Source organism: Candoia aspera, chromosome 1, assembly GCF_035149785.1.
Source record: "Candoia aspera isolate rCanAsp1 chromosome 1, rCanAsp1.hap2, whole genome shotgun sequence".
Lineage (NCBI taxonomy): Eukaryota > Metazoa > Chordata > Lepidosauria > Squamata > Boidae > Candoia > Candoia aspera.
The window spans coordinates 133962782-133980380 of record NC_086153.1 but is presented as its reverse complement, the minus strand read 5'-3'; the positions used below and the strand labels follow the sequence as shown (position 1 = coordinate 133980380).

At 37.0% G+C, this 17599-nt stretch overlaps 1 protein-coding gene across 1 annotated transcript in view; it reads right to left on the bottom strand.

Moving 5' to 3' along the window:
- The window catches only part of TDRP (testis development related protein), a 53902-nt gene extending 36692 nt beyond the window's left edge, over positions 1 to 17210 (bottom strand). Inside the window, exons 1-2 of the mRNA XM_063313945.1 lie at positions 17086 to 17210; positions 16222 to 16411 (exon numbers count right to left, since the gene is read on the bottom strand). Coding sequence (XP_063170015.1) covers positions 16222 to 16338 — 117 coding nt within the window. The 5' untranslated portion in view covers positions 16339 to 16411; positions 17086 to 17210. The remainder of the gene's footprint in view (positions 1 to 16221; positions 16412 to 17085) is intronic.
- Positions 17211 to 17599: the final 389 nt, after the last annotated feature.

Here is a 17599-nt window from a genome sequence, read left to right as displayed (position 1 = left end):
GATTTCTGCTTTGTTCCTGCAGCCCTATGAAGGATTTCCCCTCTCTGAACGCTAAGCCCTCTTTGGAGCAATTAGGAGGGGGTAGGGCTGGCTTTGCACTGCGAAGAAGGGGGAAAAAGTCTGCTTTTGGCTGCTTTTCCTTTTGCAGTGCAAAGCCCTCTTTGGAACTCCTAGGAGAGGGTAGGGCCTGACAGGAGAGGCAGTGTGGTAAGGTAAGAAGCAGGGGGTGCTTCCTGGGGGTGGGTGAAATCCTTCGAGATTCCTGCTCCATGCAAGCAGGCACAAAGGATTTAGGATCCTTCGTGCCATGGAGCAGGAATCCTTTGGCAGGGAGCTCTTTAAACAACCCCCCGAGACGAGAGGGAGCTGAGATCCAAGCAGGATTCTCTGCCCGAGTGGAGAGACACTTGTGCCAGGCCTGCACCGGGCCTCCCAGGGTCTCCCCCACCCCTGAGGCACCCCACGCTCCTTACCTGGGACTCCATCCACTTAACGACTCACAAGATTGCTTAATGACCGCAACTGGGAGTGTTGATATTGCGGTCGTTGAGCAAAGCAGTTACACGCCATCTCGCTTAACAGCTTCGCTCAACGACAGAGATTCTGGCCCAATTGTGGTCATTAATTGAGGATTACCTGTACTGTTCAGCATATGACCCCACTATTCAGTGGTCTGCAAAATTGAAGTTACCAGAAATTTACAAACCAGTATCATATCAATATAAATCAACTATGGATTATAATGAATTATGGCTTCCATTCATTGAAATGTTTATTGTATAACATATACGTTTGTGTGAGCATGTGTTTGTCTGCAAACATATGCCCTGTATATTTTTGTTTCTTTTTTTAGCTTTTTCTTTCTAAAAAAAGGGGGGAAAGGAATTTTTAAAATAAACTGCCACAGAAATGGACTACTGCTGAATAATTAAGTCTGATATTCTCCACAGCTACGTCAGTGTCATCTGCTCCAAAGCAAAAATGAGGTCTAATGTATGTCTGCCTGTGAGTGTCACACCAGACATTACTTGAGACAAGACCATGGTTGTAATAGAGGCCACGAATTCCTAAGCCTCCCCTGAATCTGCCTCCCAAGGCACAGAGGTTACTAAGGTCAGGAGTTCATGTAAGTATCCTGCTTAGGAGTTAGTCAGCTGATACAGGTAAACAAGGCTAAGGAACATATACAGTGCAGACCAAAAGCTACTTTTATTAGAACAGCTATAGTAACATAATCTTGCAAATCTGAATGCATTACCTTTCCTCTCACTTTTACCTTCATGAGAATGGGGGCGGGGGCTACCTGAGGCATTTTCACAAACTACTTTCTTGGCCTCTTTTATCTGATTGTTGCCTTGTGGGGGATTTTCCCTCTGTCAAGGGCATCCTCTTTATTCACTACATCATTCCTAATTTGTCCCTATTTCTAACTTAACATACAGGCATTCACATTTCATTTCTCTTGTAGTGGAAATCATAATCACAGACAAGGTTTTTCATCACTCCTCCTCCACCCTGGTATTGAGGCTGCTGAAGAATGTGAACCCCAGAAGGGCAGATTTCAGAAAGAGCCATATCACCACCCTCACTCAACCAGCTTTCAATAATGTACTCCAGCTCCACTCACTCACTGACAGACTAGTTAAACATGCTCTTGTTACAAATGGACCTGGTATTCACCACTGGCAGCTCAAAGCAAGGATCATCAACAATCCACTCATCTGGACCAAGGAGTGGTGCATTTGTGTTGAAAGTAGGAGCCAGCATAACATTGATGATTTCCCTTCCCTGTGTAAAAAGCTCACCTGATACACCATATCTCTGACAACCCATCATAACCAAAATGTTCTCATGACCTTCTCTGCCTGTACAATTATCTCTGATTCCTCCCAATTACCATAGGAGTCCAAGAATCAGAGTCCCCCTTTTCAGGGGGAGATGGGTGGTGATAGAAATTGGAATAATAAACAAACAAACAAACAAATCTATACTCTTGCACACCCAATTCATAATTCTGTCTCATTTCTGTCCTTTCCCATCTCAACGCTCTCAAAAATTTGACCTCCTTATTTTCTGGAGTTGTAGAAGTTCCATTCCTATCAAATACATGTTATTTTCTAATTTATTTATTAAGAGATTTCATGATTAATATCTACCCAGACAGCAACAATTCCTACTTACTGAAAAACCAGCTTACAATATTGATCTACTTATCTGTGTATCAGAGCAAAAAGGTGTTGATACCACTAGAGCCAAGACCTTTCAAACAAGATAAGCTAGTTACAGTTTCAAAACAGATTTTCAAGTCTTTGTAATAGTTACCCAAGTCAAAAGATCCAAGTCAAAGAATTTTAAAAGAACACTTGCATATCCATACTTTTGTTATAGTTTTAAAATACGTGGTTTCCTCCACAAGATTACTGGTAAATGTTTTATGAACTGTAATGGAAAGTGGATGGTATTTGTGGGCTTTGTGAAAATTGAAGAATGTAAGAAAGATGGAAATAAACATAAAGAAGGCACTATTATATAAAATTAAGTATTGCTTCAAGTTGGTTGGACTGAGGTATCCAATAATTTTATTTCACCCACCAAGGAAATTAGGGTCACATGACCTATACTTCTGCAATGGTATGGGTAACAAGTTTACATTTCTATTCCAAGTCCCATTTTATCTGAGATTTGGGATACCAGAAGAGTGAGAGAAGGTATTTCTGAATATGTAGCAACTGGCATAGGCCTAGATGGGCATCCATCCCCATGTCACAGAGACTAGGTTTGGAAGGTTCTGATACTACAAGTTGTAAGAAAACATAGTAAGACATGTCCACCTTTTAGAGGACACATCACTTCTGTATATGAAAAGATGTACATATATTTTTGGTGTTGAATGAAAGTATTAGCATTAGACTATGTGGCTCTTCTGCTCTTTTTGGCAGAAGAGCATTTGTGAGGAATCTGGCTTACCTCATCTATATGAAATATGCTATATGGTCTCTGTCTTCTGTTCACAGGCTTAGTAACCAAAGACTGCCTTATGGGTCAGAGAAGAAAAGAGACTTAGAAAGAACAACATAAAGGTTAAAAAAAGAAATCTGTGAGAGATAGCAGAACTGAAAAAATAAAATAAAAGAATATAAGCCATTTCCTTCCTAGGTAGGAAGAAAATTTAACACATTGTTGGATGCTTTCTCAAACCAAAAAGGAAAAAACGTAACTGTGAAAGCATAGTTATTCATTTGCAATAACTATTTTGATGCTTGAATCTTAGACAATTGGGAAAAATCGGCATTGTAAGTTTTTAAAAATACACTCATATAAACAAAATGCTGCTATTTCTAGAATCAACATTCCAATGTAATATTTGTTCAACTTTATTTATTTATTTATTTGGATTTATAGGACCACCCAATTGAAACAATGTGACTCTGGGCGGCATACAATAAAAACAATCAATAAGCAGGAAAAAAAAATCATACATTAAAAAACAACCCAGTATATAAAATGTAAATTTATTGCATGCATCAAATTATATAATTGAAAAAGTGAGCCATGGCCTAGAAATATTCATATGATAAAATTAAAATTACCATTTTTCCCTGGCTTGGCACAAAATTATGCATAATTAAATCATATTTAAATGTTTTTATATTACCACAAAAAGATGTATTCAGATTTTCATGATTAGCTTAATACGTACGCTGAAGTTAATTTTCAAAATAAGATAGACAATTTTGCAGTTTTTAAATATCTCAGCATAATGCACAGATATATAACCCCTCCTTTGTACTGTATTAATATTTTATAATGCTATTTGATACACAATTTTGTTTTTCTTAAAATAAGTTACCTTAGTCATCAATAAAGCATTTATATTCAAAATCATAATAATGATCAGTAGGAATATAACCAGTACTGTATGCCATCCCCTTGACTTGATATCTGTTCATTTCAGGATTTGCTTACCAGCTTTCCTTGTGACAAATCTATCAGGTTATCAAATGCATTTAACTAACACTAGGTTATAGTTGCTGCATTTTTATATACATCATTTCTCCCCAAGCAGCTCAGTGCAGCATACATATTACTGTAGTCTCCCTTTTAAACTTTATTTTCAAAACAGTTTTGTGAGACTGAAAAGACCGACAGAGTTATTGTCCAAATTTATCTAGTAGACATTGTGATTTCAATGACATCTGAAAGCATTGCTATTTCAAAATTGGCAAATATTAAATTAGCTAAGAACCATTTGAATCCTAAGAAAAAAATATTAAATTTGTTACTATTAACCCAGGTAAATCCTCCTAACCCTATGAAAGTATGTCAGGAATAATTTTCCCTAGATCTACTGAATTTTCATGTAGCTCCACTTTAGTTAAATAAGGTGATGGCAAACGTATTTCATTTCCAGATAACAATATTAAATGATACCCATAGAACTCTAAAATTATATAAAAGGGTTTTTGAAAAAAAGTTTAATAAAATTGTAAGATTTCTTGCATGAGATCTCACCAGATTTAGAATCTCACATGGGCTTTCAGTATTCTCATATGAGTTTGTGCAAAATTGCCAAAATCTAAAGAAATTAAAATATATAGATTAGTGCTTTGCACTTGAAAAGTTTACTAAGCTCTGACATAAACTAATGTCAATTTTAACACACACACACACACACAAAATTATTATGAATTGTTTATAGGAGACATACACATGACTGTTTTACATTTAAAAACTGCCACAGAAACTTTAGAAGTCTGAGCAATAGAACAGTGTGAGGAGGGAAGCAGCTTTATCCTCTTTTCTATTAGTCCCTTTCCACACAACATCCTCCTCCTCTAACCTTCTAACTTTTTATGAGGACATATGTATCTTTTCTTCTTGCTTGGAATTTTAAATGGAAATTACCAAGAGATGAAATGCTTAAGGAGTCCTTCTCTTCCTCACCCTCACTCCTGATCCATTCTACTGCCAATGACTTCCACAGTTGTTCTTTTTAAAAAGTGAGTAAGTGTATGTTACAGTCACTCCTCCTTTAGTGGCTATCTCGTTTAGTGACCACTCACAAATATGACGGTATTAAAAGAAAATAATTTTCCAATGTGTGCACTTATGATCAAATTTTGTACAACTGACAACAACACATGCCAGAGTGAGAGTAATGCTGGCACAGCTGTACAAGAGAACTTTATCTAAATAAGAGAGCAGCAACCAGTGATCTTTGCAGCATCTCTCTCTCAGTCACATGTTCGCTTAGCAACCATTTCTCTTCCATTTAAGGAACAGATTGCAGTCACTAAACAAGGGTGTATTCCTTAAAAAAAACATATGCACTGTTATTCATGAACATTCTGTAAGAGTTTTCCTGTTTCCTATTGTATGCATAAGGCTTAGTTTAGTCCTCGGACCTCTGAGTGAGGAAATGGCGAGCTAAGACATCTCTGAAGGAGCAGAGACGACACTGTGGCCAAGACCAACGGACCGGCAACATCCAGTCCAACAGAACCTCTCCGGATAACGAGAGGACAAGAGATTGCCCACTTGTGCTCCAGACTGCTGCTCCTCACAAGGAGACTGCAAGACATCAGTCAACTCATGAGTTTGAGCACCAGGAGATGAGGGAAGCTATCAAGCATTCAACCACTTTTTAAACACTTTTGGAATATAACTATTTTAAAGTTAAAAGAGGTCTTCCAAGCAACAACTTTGAAAAACTACCTGGTAAGTGATACTTCATTCCAGAAAGAAGGGGAAAATCTGACAATTTAAAGTAAATGGCAAAAACCTAGATAATAATTTAATCCAAGAAAGTTTGAAATGGACTAAGGGACCAGACAAATTTGAAGTATTTGACTTTTGCTATAAGACTTTGAGAAAAATAAAAACAAAACAGCATCATCATGGGAACAGAAATTGTTTAGTCTTTCTGGAAAGAGATTATAGGCTGTTTTTTTAAAACAAAGAAGCAAGAAATTTGAGACAGACTATATGATATAGAAATGAGACACTAGAGGGGACTAAAGACCCCAGGCAGAGGGGAAAATAGAAAGAAAAGCCTGCTTTTTACTTCTGAATTTGATGATTAGCGGTGACACTTGTAAAAATGACAGATAAAGATATTACACTGGAGACACTTAAGAGGATTTTTTATGAAATGGGAAAGAAGCTCATAGCAACAGTGACAGCATCTGCCTATGCAAATGCATTATTATTCAAAAAAAGATTTTAAAGAAATGAGAAATGTGAAGGAGAATTAATTTGGAAGAATTTATAGACTGACAGGATGAAAAGATAAAATGAATCCTAACCTATGTGGAATTACTGGAAAATAAAATAGAAGTTGTGGACTATAGGATAGAGATGTACACTAAAGTGGAAATACAAATGATAAGCCAAGAGATGAAAAATGATCTGGGTAATGACTCATTATTGGATTTACAAAAGAGGGTTGTTAAAAGACGTGAAAAAACTCCTGAGATGGGAGAAAGAAAATTTGGATGGAGAACAGATCCTACAACAGCATCTTAAGGAAGTAAAGATTAAGACTGTTAGGAGCAAAAGAAGAGAATATAAAATTAACCTGTTTGATCAGGGTTAAAATAAGAAATACTTTTATAACATTCTGGGTACCCTTAGGGACTTTTTGCTAATCCTGATTTTTGGATTTGAGGATGGTTAACGGTTGCGATATAGGAAGATGTGATTTATGTAATATAATATCAAAGGGGGTAGAGAAATACTAAGTTTGCTTGACTTGTTGTAAGAAGATTGGAAGTCACTATATTCTTTTTTGGTTTTTTTCCTCTTTTTTCTTTCTACTTTTCCTTTTCCTTTTCTCTATTCTGTTCTTTCTTTTTGATTTCAGTTTGTATTATCTTTTACTATTGTTAAAATCTCTAATAAAAAGGGTTGTTTTTTTTTTTAAAAAAGGCTTAATTTAGTCCTAGGCTTTCAGACAAGGGAAAGGGCAGGTGAATTAAAAACTCACTACTTGCTAAAAATGTACCAAAATTGTGGCAGATGTGTGCAAATGCGGGCGAATGGCCTTAATGGGATGCAAGCATACCAAATGCAATAGCATGCATAACGATGAAAGAGAATTATGGCGGAGTGTCTATAGAACTGGATGAGACAGAAAGGAAATGTGGATGCTTGATGCCACCACTTCTGCCACTGCTTCAACTGTTGCCACATATGTCATGTTGATGGTTGGGACAACATCATACTGGCTACCATTAAGAATCGGACTGACAGGAAAACAGAAGGCCTAGTGTGCTGGTCAGAGGCTGCTATTCCACCATCACAGATTTGCTGTTGGATCTGGGTGGCCATGGACTAAGATCTCAATCTACTATGTTTGGCTCAAGCCTCACCTGTCAATAGGTTATGGACATTATGAAATTCTTACTCCCTGACTGAGAATTAGGCAGTCAATGGGGAAGAACCCTCTGGAGGGAGACTATGAAGTGAGAACACTTACTCCCCTGGAAACAAGGCAATATAGTGTTTCCTGAGGACTCCTCAAAATGAGAGTACAGGGAGAGGTGTAGTCTCAATCTTCTGGGATCTAAGAGGAGTAGGACCTAGTGAGAAAAAGGAACCTTGAGTCCTACAGTGGGGATAAGGTTGAGTAGACAGATGGTCTGAGACAATATTAGGAGTCCAGAAGAAATGGCCATCAACTAAACACTGAGTCATCTATATACAGTGGCAGGGGAGGAAGGTTCAAAGGCTACTAGTCAAGGATGGTCCAGAGAGCTTGAATTGACAGGTAGCATGGCTATACAAAACAGGAGGACTGAAGTAAGATTGCCACTGTAACAGGTAGAGAGAGATCTCATGGGAGGCTGTTAAGAGTAGAAGTGCCAATTGCCACTTCTAAACTAAATGCTGGTTCCTGCAGTTCTGGATGCCAGATTACTGAGACTTTCCAGCTCAGGCTGCTATTAATATATGGTCCATACTCCGTAAGATTCTACTCCTCAGCAACATAATCAAGGAGGAATGATGGAAAACCTGTCCTGTATAACTGAGGACTAGTTGAGTGAGGTTGTGGGTAATCTGCCTTACTGAGTTTCAAATATTTCAGCAGCCATGATTTCTCTTCTTGGGAAAGAGGGATGGCAATGATATTGGGAGAAACCCTGAATGACACCAGATGTTCTGCTCCACAGGTTGCTGAATGCACCTACTTATATCTAAGGATGGGCTTAAACTGCTGCACATGTACCATATTATTTATAGAAGTATATAAAATGTGTGTGTGTGTACCTAGTAGTTAACATTGAATAATTTGAATTGTTCCCCTAAAAATTAAATACTTTATTAGTATATTAGCAAACTTTCTATAAATTAGTGTAAATTCAAATATAAATTTTGGGCACCATGTTTTGCAGACTGCCTTTTCATGCTGGTAGCATCTTCCCCCAGGATAAATCTAATTAGATCTCATAAATTAAGTTACTCAGGTCAAGCCTGCTTGACAGGCTATGCTTGCTTCATAGAAAGAATGAGAGTTCTAATAAAAACAAAGCTCTGTAGGAAATGGCATTCAGTAAGTTTTATTTTCTATCAATTTTTGAGGTAAACCACAACATGAAGTGGCAAATGTGTTATGCCAAAGGAAGAACCTGACCACTCTTCCCATTCAAGTCAAGTTCCATTCAAGTCAAATTCTAGCTCACACTCACAGTTCTCACTGTGAACAATAATAATCTATTATCCAACAGAAATTGCAACAGCAATTAAATAGCAACAGAAAAAAAAATTCAAGCACAATGAAATCTGGACTGCTGCTTACAGATAATTTTGTAAATTTACAAATACCCCCAACTTAAAATCAAAAGATTTGCATACTCAAATGCATATGAACTTCATTTAATTGAAACAATTCTACTGTATTCATTTCAGTGGACAAAGCAAATGTGTGCCTGAACAAAAATGTTTATGTGGTTTCATACCTCCACTGCAATTTTTACAGGGCCATACATGTAACTAAGCACCCACGTTGTATATTTTAATGGCCTAGTTTAAGCAAGTAATTAATGTTATGCTCTTTGGTCAAGCTACTGCATTTCTTTCACTAAATATTCAAAGGATAAGGCTTTTCTTATCATACCTAAGGTTCAGTTTGTCTTATGCTGTTTAATACCTTGGTAACAAGCTTTCAAACTTCAGCAATAACTGTGCCAGTGCGTTCAGTATTTCTAGAGGAATGTACCAATATTCTTTTCTAGGAAATTCTTCAAATGAACAAGTACTCAAGGGATTAATTAAACAAGAACACAACTCTTCTTTATATAGGGATTAAATTCTAAATCAACTTTCCCTCCCTTTCATTTATATTAAATAATAATCATTCATTTCAACATTTACGTTGTGCTAAGCAACTGCAAATTCTCATGCAGTACTACAAATTCTGTCAAAACTGAAGCCTGCTACATGGATTGAAATGTAACTGTTCGAGGTAATAATTGGACTTCCTAAACACAAACGCACACATTTCTCATTCCTATATATGATTTATATATCTTTTACATTTTCTATAAATCTAGAAAATAATTAATATGCTATCATTTAAGAATTTCTTGGCTGGCATGATACAGGTACATCACTGATTAAGAACTGAAGATCTCTTGTATTTGAGAAAAATTTAATTTGTGTGCCTCATAATGCTAATCCACAGTATCAGAATGGGAGAGTATTTGCACATGAGAATCAGAATTAAACCTTTCTTTTTTTGCTATCTCTCCCCTGCAACTCCTCTTTTAACCACTTTTGTCCATTTTCTGTCTGGAAATAATTACGAGGAAGATATTTTTAAAAAGGCCCAGGAGGGAAGATTTGGATTAGCAAATCTGCAAATGTCACAAAACCTGTACCTGCAAATATCTGTGCTGAAAAAACATGTACTTTCTGTATATGAAGCTATGTGGATACTGTACAGCTATACGGTTCTTGCCCCTATCAGAAAGATTGTTACAAACACAAGGGAAAGAAAAACTGAGTATTTATAGGAAGGGCTAGATGGCTGTGGTTGCCTAAGATAAAAAAACATCTCACTGAACACTAAATAAAATGTCAGTGTTTGATATAGCTTATGATACCTTGGCATGCATAATTCCAAGCAAACTTTCCCTAGGCAGGAAATAACAACAAGCACTTGTGAGTTTTATTCTTTGTAAAAAGATTCCTCTGAATAGCAATTTGTGGCAACAAGTGGCAACTAAATTATCTATTAGCTTCTGCTGTAAGGCTTCTTGCATGCAATTAATACTCTTGACTATACATTATGAATACAGAAAAGGTATTATTTCCAGCCTTTTTAAAATATTTAATTAATCCTTAAAATAAAAGATTCCCTTTCCAGACGGAAACTGCTGAAAAATCTCAGTGGTGACTTATTACTACAGCACAAAGATCAGAAATATTTGATCCTGCATGCAAGATCTAATTTTTGGAGCAAGAGGCATCAATATGGTGAGCAAAAACTAGTTCAAGCATAGTTTCAAAAGAGCCTAAAGTATATCTCAGATTACATGCCTAATGGATAAGGAAGAATTTACATGTAATACAAAATCAGTATATAAATCAAGAATGTCCATAATTAATTATTTCTGATGAAGAATCTGAATGGCATTTTAGATTCTAAATAGTCTAAATACATAGACTGACTATTTCAAAAGAAATGTAGTACTGTTTTCAATTCTAAATTACAAAGTAGTTGGGCAAAAATTAAACGTGATGATACATGTATGATAAAGGCAAAAGAGCAGTCCCCCTCCCAGGTAGTTTTTCCCCATGGAGGATTATATAGCATCTTTTTTGTTTGGTGCTGTTTCTCAACCTCTCACTTCTTCCATTTTATAGATATTAAAGTGTCTGCTAAGAGAATACTACTCTTTCTAACAGTACAGTAGATGCCCTATGCCAACAGACTGAAACCACCAAGATAGGGAAGTATCCTAAAATTGCAAAATACCCTCCAAATCATTAATTCTAAAACTATTTTTAAAAAGGATAACCATCTGAATATTATGGATATTCAACTGCTTTCAGACATTATTTTTAGTTCAAAAGATACGAGATAGAGAGAACAACTGAAAGCAAATTAGAGAAGACCTGGAACCATGGACATGGACATGGAACCATGTGGGAGGAAGACTCTGCTTTACTTTCTTAAGTAGCACAGGTCCTATCTCCAATGTTAAGAAATAAAATGAGTAGTCCAAACATGGATAAGCATACCTATATAATCCAATTTTCAGTTTATTTGTATTTTGTCCCAAAAGTTCATTTTCCAATTTATATCAGTTATTTAAGTGTATATTCATACTCTATAAAACTGGCTTCATTCCTCCCATCTGAGATTCCTTACTAAAATTCATCAAAGCATTATTTATCTCCTACTTCTCCCTTAGTACTAAGTACTAGGTTCCTTCAATTAACATAAAAGCTAAGTGTAAAAATTTTACAATTTTTTTTTGTAAATCATATTACAATACTCTAGTTCAATAGATAAAATTTTTACAAAACATTTATATTATAAATTTACATTAAATTATAAATTATACATATAATTTTACAAAATTCCTTAATATACATAGAAAAACTTATGGTCAACTTCTAAAACACCAAATACCCACATGATGTAATTAAAGTGAAATGTTTCTCTGCATGTCTGCAACTTAAATGCAACATAGTACAAGATTAAATGAAAACAGTCCAAAAGAACATCAATGTATTTCAGGCCACTTTATATTTTTCCTTTTATTAATTTACAGATAGAACACTCTAGCAGTCAATCCTTAGAATGTTACATTAGTTTTTAATACTTATAAGACCAAGATTTTTTAAAATTCCTCTCAGTGCAGTTATTTGTGTTTGACAGATCACTGATAGTTTATACAGGCTGTAATATGGGACAGAGGTATCTCAACTTCTTTTATATTTTTGTAAAAAGTTTAGAAACAAATGTGGTGTATACATAGGAATTCTATAAATATGATTTATTGACAAGAAACTGTGAACCAAACACAAATAAATCAGCTACAATCTTGCTGACTTAATATTGTTGTGTCCAATATGAGAAAAGGATAGACAGCCATCCTGTAATCCTTCATTCCAATGCATAGAAGAATGTGGAAGAATCCACAGAAACTGCTATACTTCTATCGGATTATTGTAGCTGTGCATGCAACAATGCAGCCACATTCTAATTTTATATACCATGACTGTGCAAATCCTTTGAAGGAGGTGCAGGACTGTATACAAAGCATGCATCTTTAAATTATTAAAGTGCCCATGTCTTTTTGTTTAAAGAACATCACAGAAGAGTTCAAAAAGTCATCTCTCACATGAGAAAAGCCTTAAATCCAAACCATTACAAGAGAAAAAGTGCTAAAAAAGGGGATAAACCCCACTGTTCATACATATTAAAGGAAGTAAGTTTAAGACGAGAGATACCTAATGAATCTTGGTTAGGAGAAAGAAGAAATAGTCCCAGAAAGAAGAGTCAGAAATAAGGACAAGAGTCTTGAAGTAAACAACCTCCTCTCATAAGGAATCCACTCTCCCAAAGCAAAGAAAATGAAATTATAATATGATTTAAGTGCATTGAAAGATAGTAAGAAAAAAGTTTAATAAAAAGTGGAAAGCAAGAGACTTACTGTAATAAATATGGTAAACATGCTGAACAACTATAGGAAATTGGGCCACTTATAGCTGTTCTGAAGAAAGAAAGTGAATGAAGAAAAATCAGATACATTTAAAGGAAGTGTACAATTGGAAAAGTAGAATATGTTTATGATGCCTTTAGCAGGTAAAAGAAAATACTACCTTACTAAATTGCATAGTTATTCAAACCAGGCATATTGGGATCAGCAAGCAAATAATACAGAAAAAAAAAATCAATTCCTTTAATACTCCAGGGCCCCCTGGTCCACTTTCAATAAGGACTATGAGCAGGCATAGCAGGAACAACAGCCCTAACAATGTTGATGGCATCTCCTTTCATAAAATCAGGGTTAATTTCCTACCTAACTGTAGGGTAAGTAGGGCACTGGATCCCTCCCTTCAATTCCTCAGAAACTGAAACCATGTCACTATCGGAGTTGATATGTGATATAAAAATATCTGAACAGAAACATAAAAATGTAGCTTTAGAAAACTAATAAAACTGAACAAATTTCCTTACCAACTCTATTACTTTTATAAGAGTACTTATAGACTTGATGGACAGGAGCAGTCTTTGGGCTCCCTGGTCCTCTATTACTCAGGTGCAATATTTTATATGTACTGTAGCCTGCATTAAACCACAGCCACCTATCCTGGAGAAACTCAATTGTGACTAAAATATATGACACTCATCAGGCTTGTCAAACATGAATGTTCAAAGTTCAGTGGCCAAACATTCACCTGCCCTTTGGATATAACTTCCTCAGCTGGAAAGCTGAGTTTCCTGAGGTGCTACAACCACTGCCTATGCAAAAAGAGACAAAAATGCTCTACTTAAGCATATCTGTACTCAATAACAACCTGCCTAAAAGTCAGATGATCAACAGATGGAATACAAGACCACCCAGGAAAGAAAGGTGGCAATGGTCATAAAACTTGGAGAAAAACCATGCAGTTCAGTTAAACTGGGTATCTGTTTTGGATGGATAATCCATACTGTTGCCAAGAAAACTACACAGACATGCTCATGATGTCACTATAAGTCAAGCTTGGTTCAAAGGGGACTTTATGTCAATCTGTAGGATTTTTTCTGAACGTTTTAGAGTACTTAGGCATTCACAAATAACAGGAAAGCAAGCACTTTAAGTTATAGGTGTTTAAAGCATTTAAAGCACAAATTAATTCAGGAAAGCCATGTTAGGAGCTCATAGCCCATAACTATTCCCAAAGAGGGAAGGCATTACACTAACATTCAGAGATAGACTATTCCTTGCCACAACAATACGGAGCTAATAGTTTACACCTCTAAGGAAAGGGTATAACGTATTGCTAGAATGTTTTGAGCATGGGTAGAGGGAGAAGACTATACAAGTGCTATCCCTTTCTGGTACAGAGAGTACAGATAGAAAAAAAACAACCAAATGTTGTTGAATGTCATTAGGCATCAAGATGATTAAAGGGGCTCTTCAGACTAGGTTTTTATTGACTTGGAGAAGGTGATGAAACAATCTATTTGTTTCAAGTCAAAGCCAAGGTTGAACTTTCCCAATATTCTTTTTTAAAGCTTGAACTATTCTACAATGCAGGCAAAGTTGCTGTAATTAATAAAGTTATGACTAATTTATAGTGAATAAATTAATCACATCTCATCACAGTGTCCATATATGATGGAATATAAAATCGTACGGTTGTCTCAAAGAGGCAGTATAAGGTCTCTTCCAGTTTTCCACTGTTGTTTCCTACTCTTCATTTAAGTAAGGAAAGCAAGCATTTCTCTCTTTTGCTTGGAGTGCAAAGTCAATAATATCTGCACTTAGGTAAAACATATGGCCAAATGAGCAGGGATATTAATTATATCATAAAAGTGCTAAGAAGAGGTCAGGAAGACTGATATTTGCAAAATAACACAAGCTCATTTCTTACTAATAAAACAGTGATTTGGGACACTCTCTTGCCTGACCATTGAGAGGCTCTAACTATGGAAAATCTGAGAACTTATATTGCTTAGATACCTCTGTTGTAGCTTATTCACAGATATATTATTTACCAAATGCAAATGTATTCATTATATTTATAAATTTTTAATATGGTAATAACAACATTATAATTTTAAATCAACACTAAAAGTTCTGCATAATTGCTTGCACAATTTATTTCTTTGTTTCTCACTCCATTTTCATCAGAAATTAATCTCTTTTAAAGATTATTCAAATAACATTTAATTCAAGAAAATCAATTTTGTGTTTAAATAAATTAATAAAATGTTTAAACTTTACACTCAAATGACATAAATTTTACTTTATTTCTTTATAAAAGTTGTTATTCCTTTTTCAGTATAAACATAAGCAAACCTATTATCTTTTAAAATATCATTTCAGTATAAGCCTAGAAAACATTTTTTTAAGTTCCATTAACTTTAAAACATTTTTTAAAAATTCCATTAACTTCCATTAAATTCGGTGTGAGATAAATGAATGTAAAACTGCAAAATTCCACATATGAATCTGAGAGTAAGCCCCTTTGAAACAATGATACCCACCTCTGAGCAGATCAGACATTATACATAAGCCTCCCTTTTATGGACCTAAAACTGCACACCTAGAATTGCAATCCTAAATAAATCCTTACTTCGCTAAACATTATGGATCCTACTTTAGTGTAAAGTGCATAGTATTGTGTTATTAGCACACTATAATAAAAGAAATAATTTTGGAAATCAAACAAATTTATTTTGAAGTAAATATAATTTAGATCTTGAATTCAAGCATTCATGATACTGTTTATTTCATTCCTCTGCACCATTCAATTCAGAAGAAAGTGGAGAAAAATCAAATGCAAAAATCTCAGACCGTTTTTTAAAATTAAATGTTAACAAAAGCTATTGCAAGATTTTTTAAAGAAGCAGTAAAATTAATGAGCAAGTTCAATATGTATGTGTTCACTAATATGTCTTCAAGTGCTAATTATTAAAATGCAGCTTATGTAGATTCTACTAAGAGTTATAAAAGGTGTTTTCATATATCCAAAGATAAATTAGAATGCTTAGGTGCAACAAAATTCTACCTCAAGTTTTAAGTCTTGTTTTAAACATAAATGTGAGAATTTCAACAGTCCACTCTCTTCTAGTATTCAATATTCTTTATTATGTTTAACTGATATTAAATATAATTTTCATCATTGTATTTAATTAAAAAATAATTATACGATGCCTAAATTCAAAAGCAGAGACAAAAGTTACTTAAGCATGAAGTAGAGCTTTAACACTGCTGAGTGGGGCATTTTTAGGGAAAGACTGAAAATAGCTTTTCAGAGGATAAACAGTAGCAGCACATACCTTCTTGCCACAAGAGTCACTACAGAAAGTGATTACTCATAATGCCAGATCAGAGATATGAAACAAATGCCAAGATGCTGGCCTGTGCGAAGGCCAGAGGGAGGGAGGTTAGACAAGGTATGTCCTATGAACAAGAACAAAAGGTGACAGCACCACCATGGCAGAGATATTAAAGATACTATGATCCACAGAGTCAGCACTCTGGTGACTTTTACCTGAGCTGAAAAGGTGCCTGCTGGAGTTGGTGGAGATGGTGTATCATGCCGATGGCTCTCTTCTTCCTCTGGTGAATCATCCAGGAGAACTTTACTGCTCTTGCTGAGCTTCCACATTATTAGTGGAGGTGGGAGGGAGAGGAAGGGGGAGGAGGTAAAGGAAAAGTGGACTGGTCCCTCTTATTTATGCCTGAGAAAGTTTGAGAAAGAACTGGGTGAAATGGCAATGACTTTGCTATTCAGACACCAGCCTACAGATATTAAGCTTTCTGGAGCAACAGCTAAAGGAAGCTAGACAGGTCGATCCGACAGATTTTTAGAAACGCTACTATAGGGCAAAAAGGCACAGGGAAAAAAAGTGAAAAGTGCAACCCTACTGCGCGCACATACACACAGAGCCCCAGCGGCTTCTTTTCTGGGTTCGCCGTACGGACCAGCATAGTGGCCCTCCAAGCATAGTCCCAGTGCTCCAAGGACTCTCCCGAGAGTCAAATATATGGGTCCCGCTGACTCAGCCAAGTAAAAGGGGTGGATGCAACCTGTACGTGCTCAGAGACATTTCTGCAGCGAAAGGGGCGGGCGGGGAGCCGCCAGAAACTACGCGAAGCGGTAAAGCAGGCAGAAGCCCGACCCTGAGGCTCAGCGCTGGGGAACAGCTACCCTTCCCGGTGCCCCACAGGCAGTCCCCTCCCTTTTTTTCTCTGCAAAAGCGGGGACGGCGAAGAGCCGTCACTCTATCCCCTAGACGCTCCACGCGGGGGAAAAAGTCGCTGCCGCCTCTGGGACGGAGCAGGGGAGAAGGGCCGGGTGAGGATGTCAAGCTGCCTCCCCGTCCACCGACCCCGACCCTTCCCGCCCCCTCACCTGTGACCGTTCCGCGTCGTCGTCAGAGCGGCCACCGCAGCGCAGAACCTGCGAGCGGCCGCTGCCATGTTTGCGGCTGACTGGGCGGTGGGAGGGAGCCAGAGCGAGGAGAGAGCGACCAGCGGGGGGCGGGTGGGGGGTAGAGCGCGCGCGAGAGAGCACAGGCTTGCTACGTCGCCACAGCAACCCGGCAGCGCGCGGAACTGGCCTCAAAGTTGGGGAGGGAGAGGGAGGGGCAGAGGTCTCCTCGGTCTCCGGCTCCCCCAAGACCCTCCCTCCCTGCCTCGCGCTCTCCGCACTGGTGGCGCAGCGGGGAGTCCTCGAAGACTCGTGATATAACTTAAAGCACGCGGGGCAAAAGTGGATCCATCATCCTCTTCCTCGCCCAATCCGCTCTCCAACACACCGACCAACTCACACAAGTCCTTTCCCCTCCATTCCTTCACCAGCAGGAATGAAATTTAACAGTACTGTAGCTTCTAATACTCGCGCGAACAGAGAAAAGCCTCCTGTC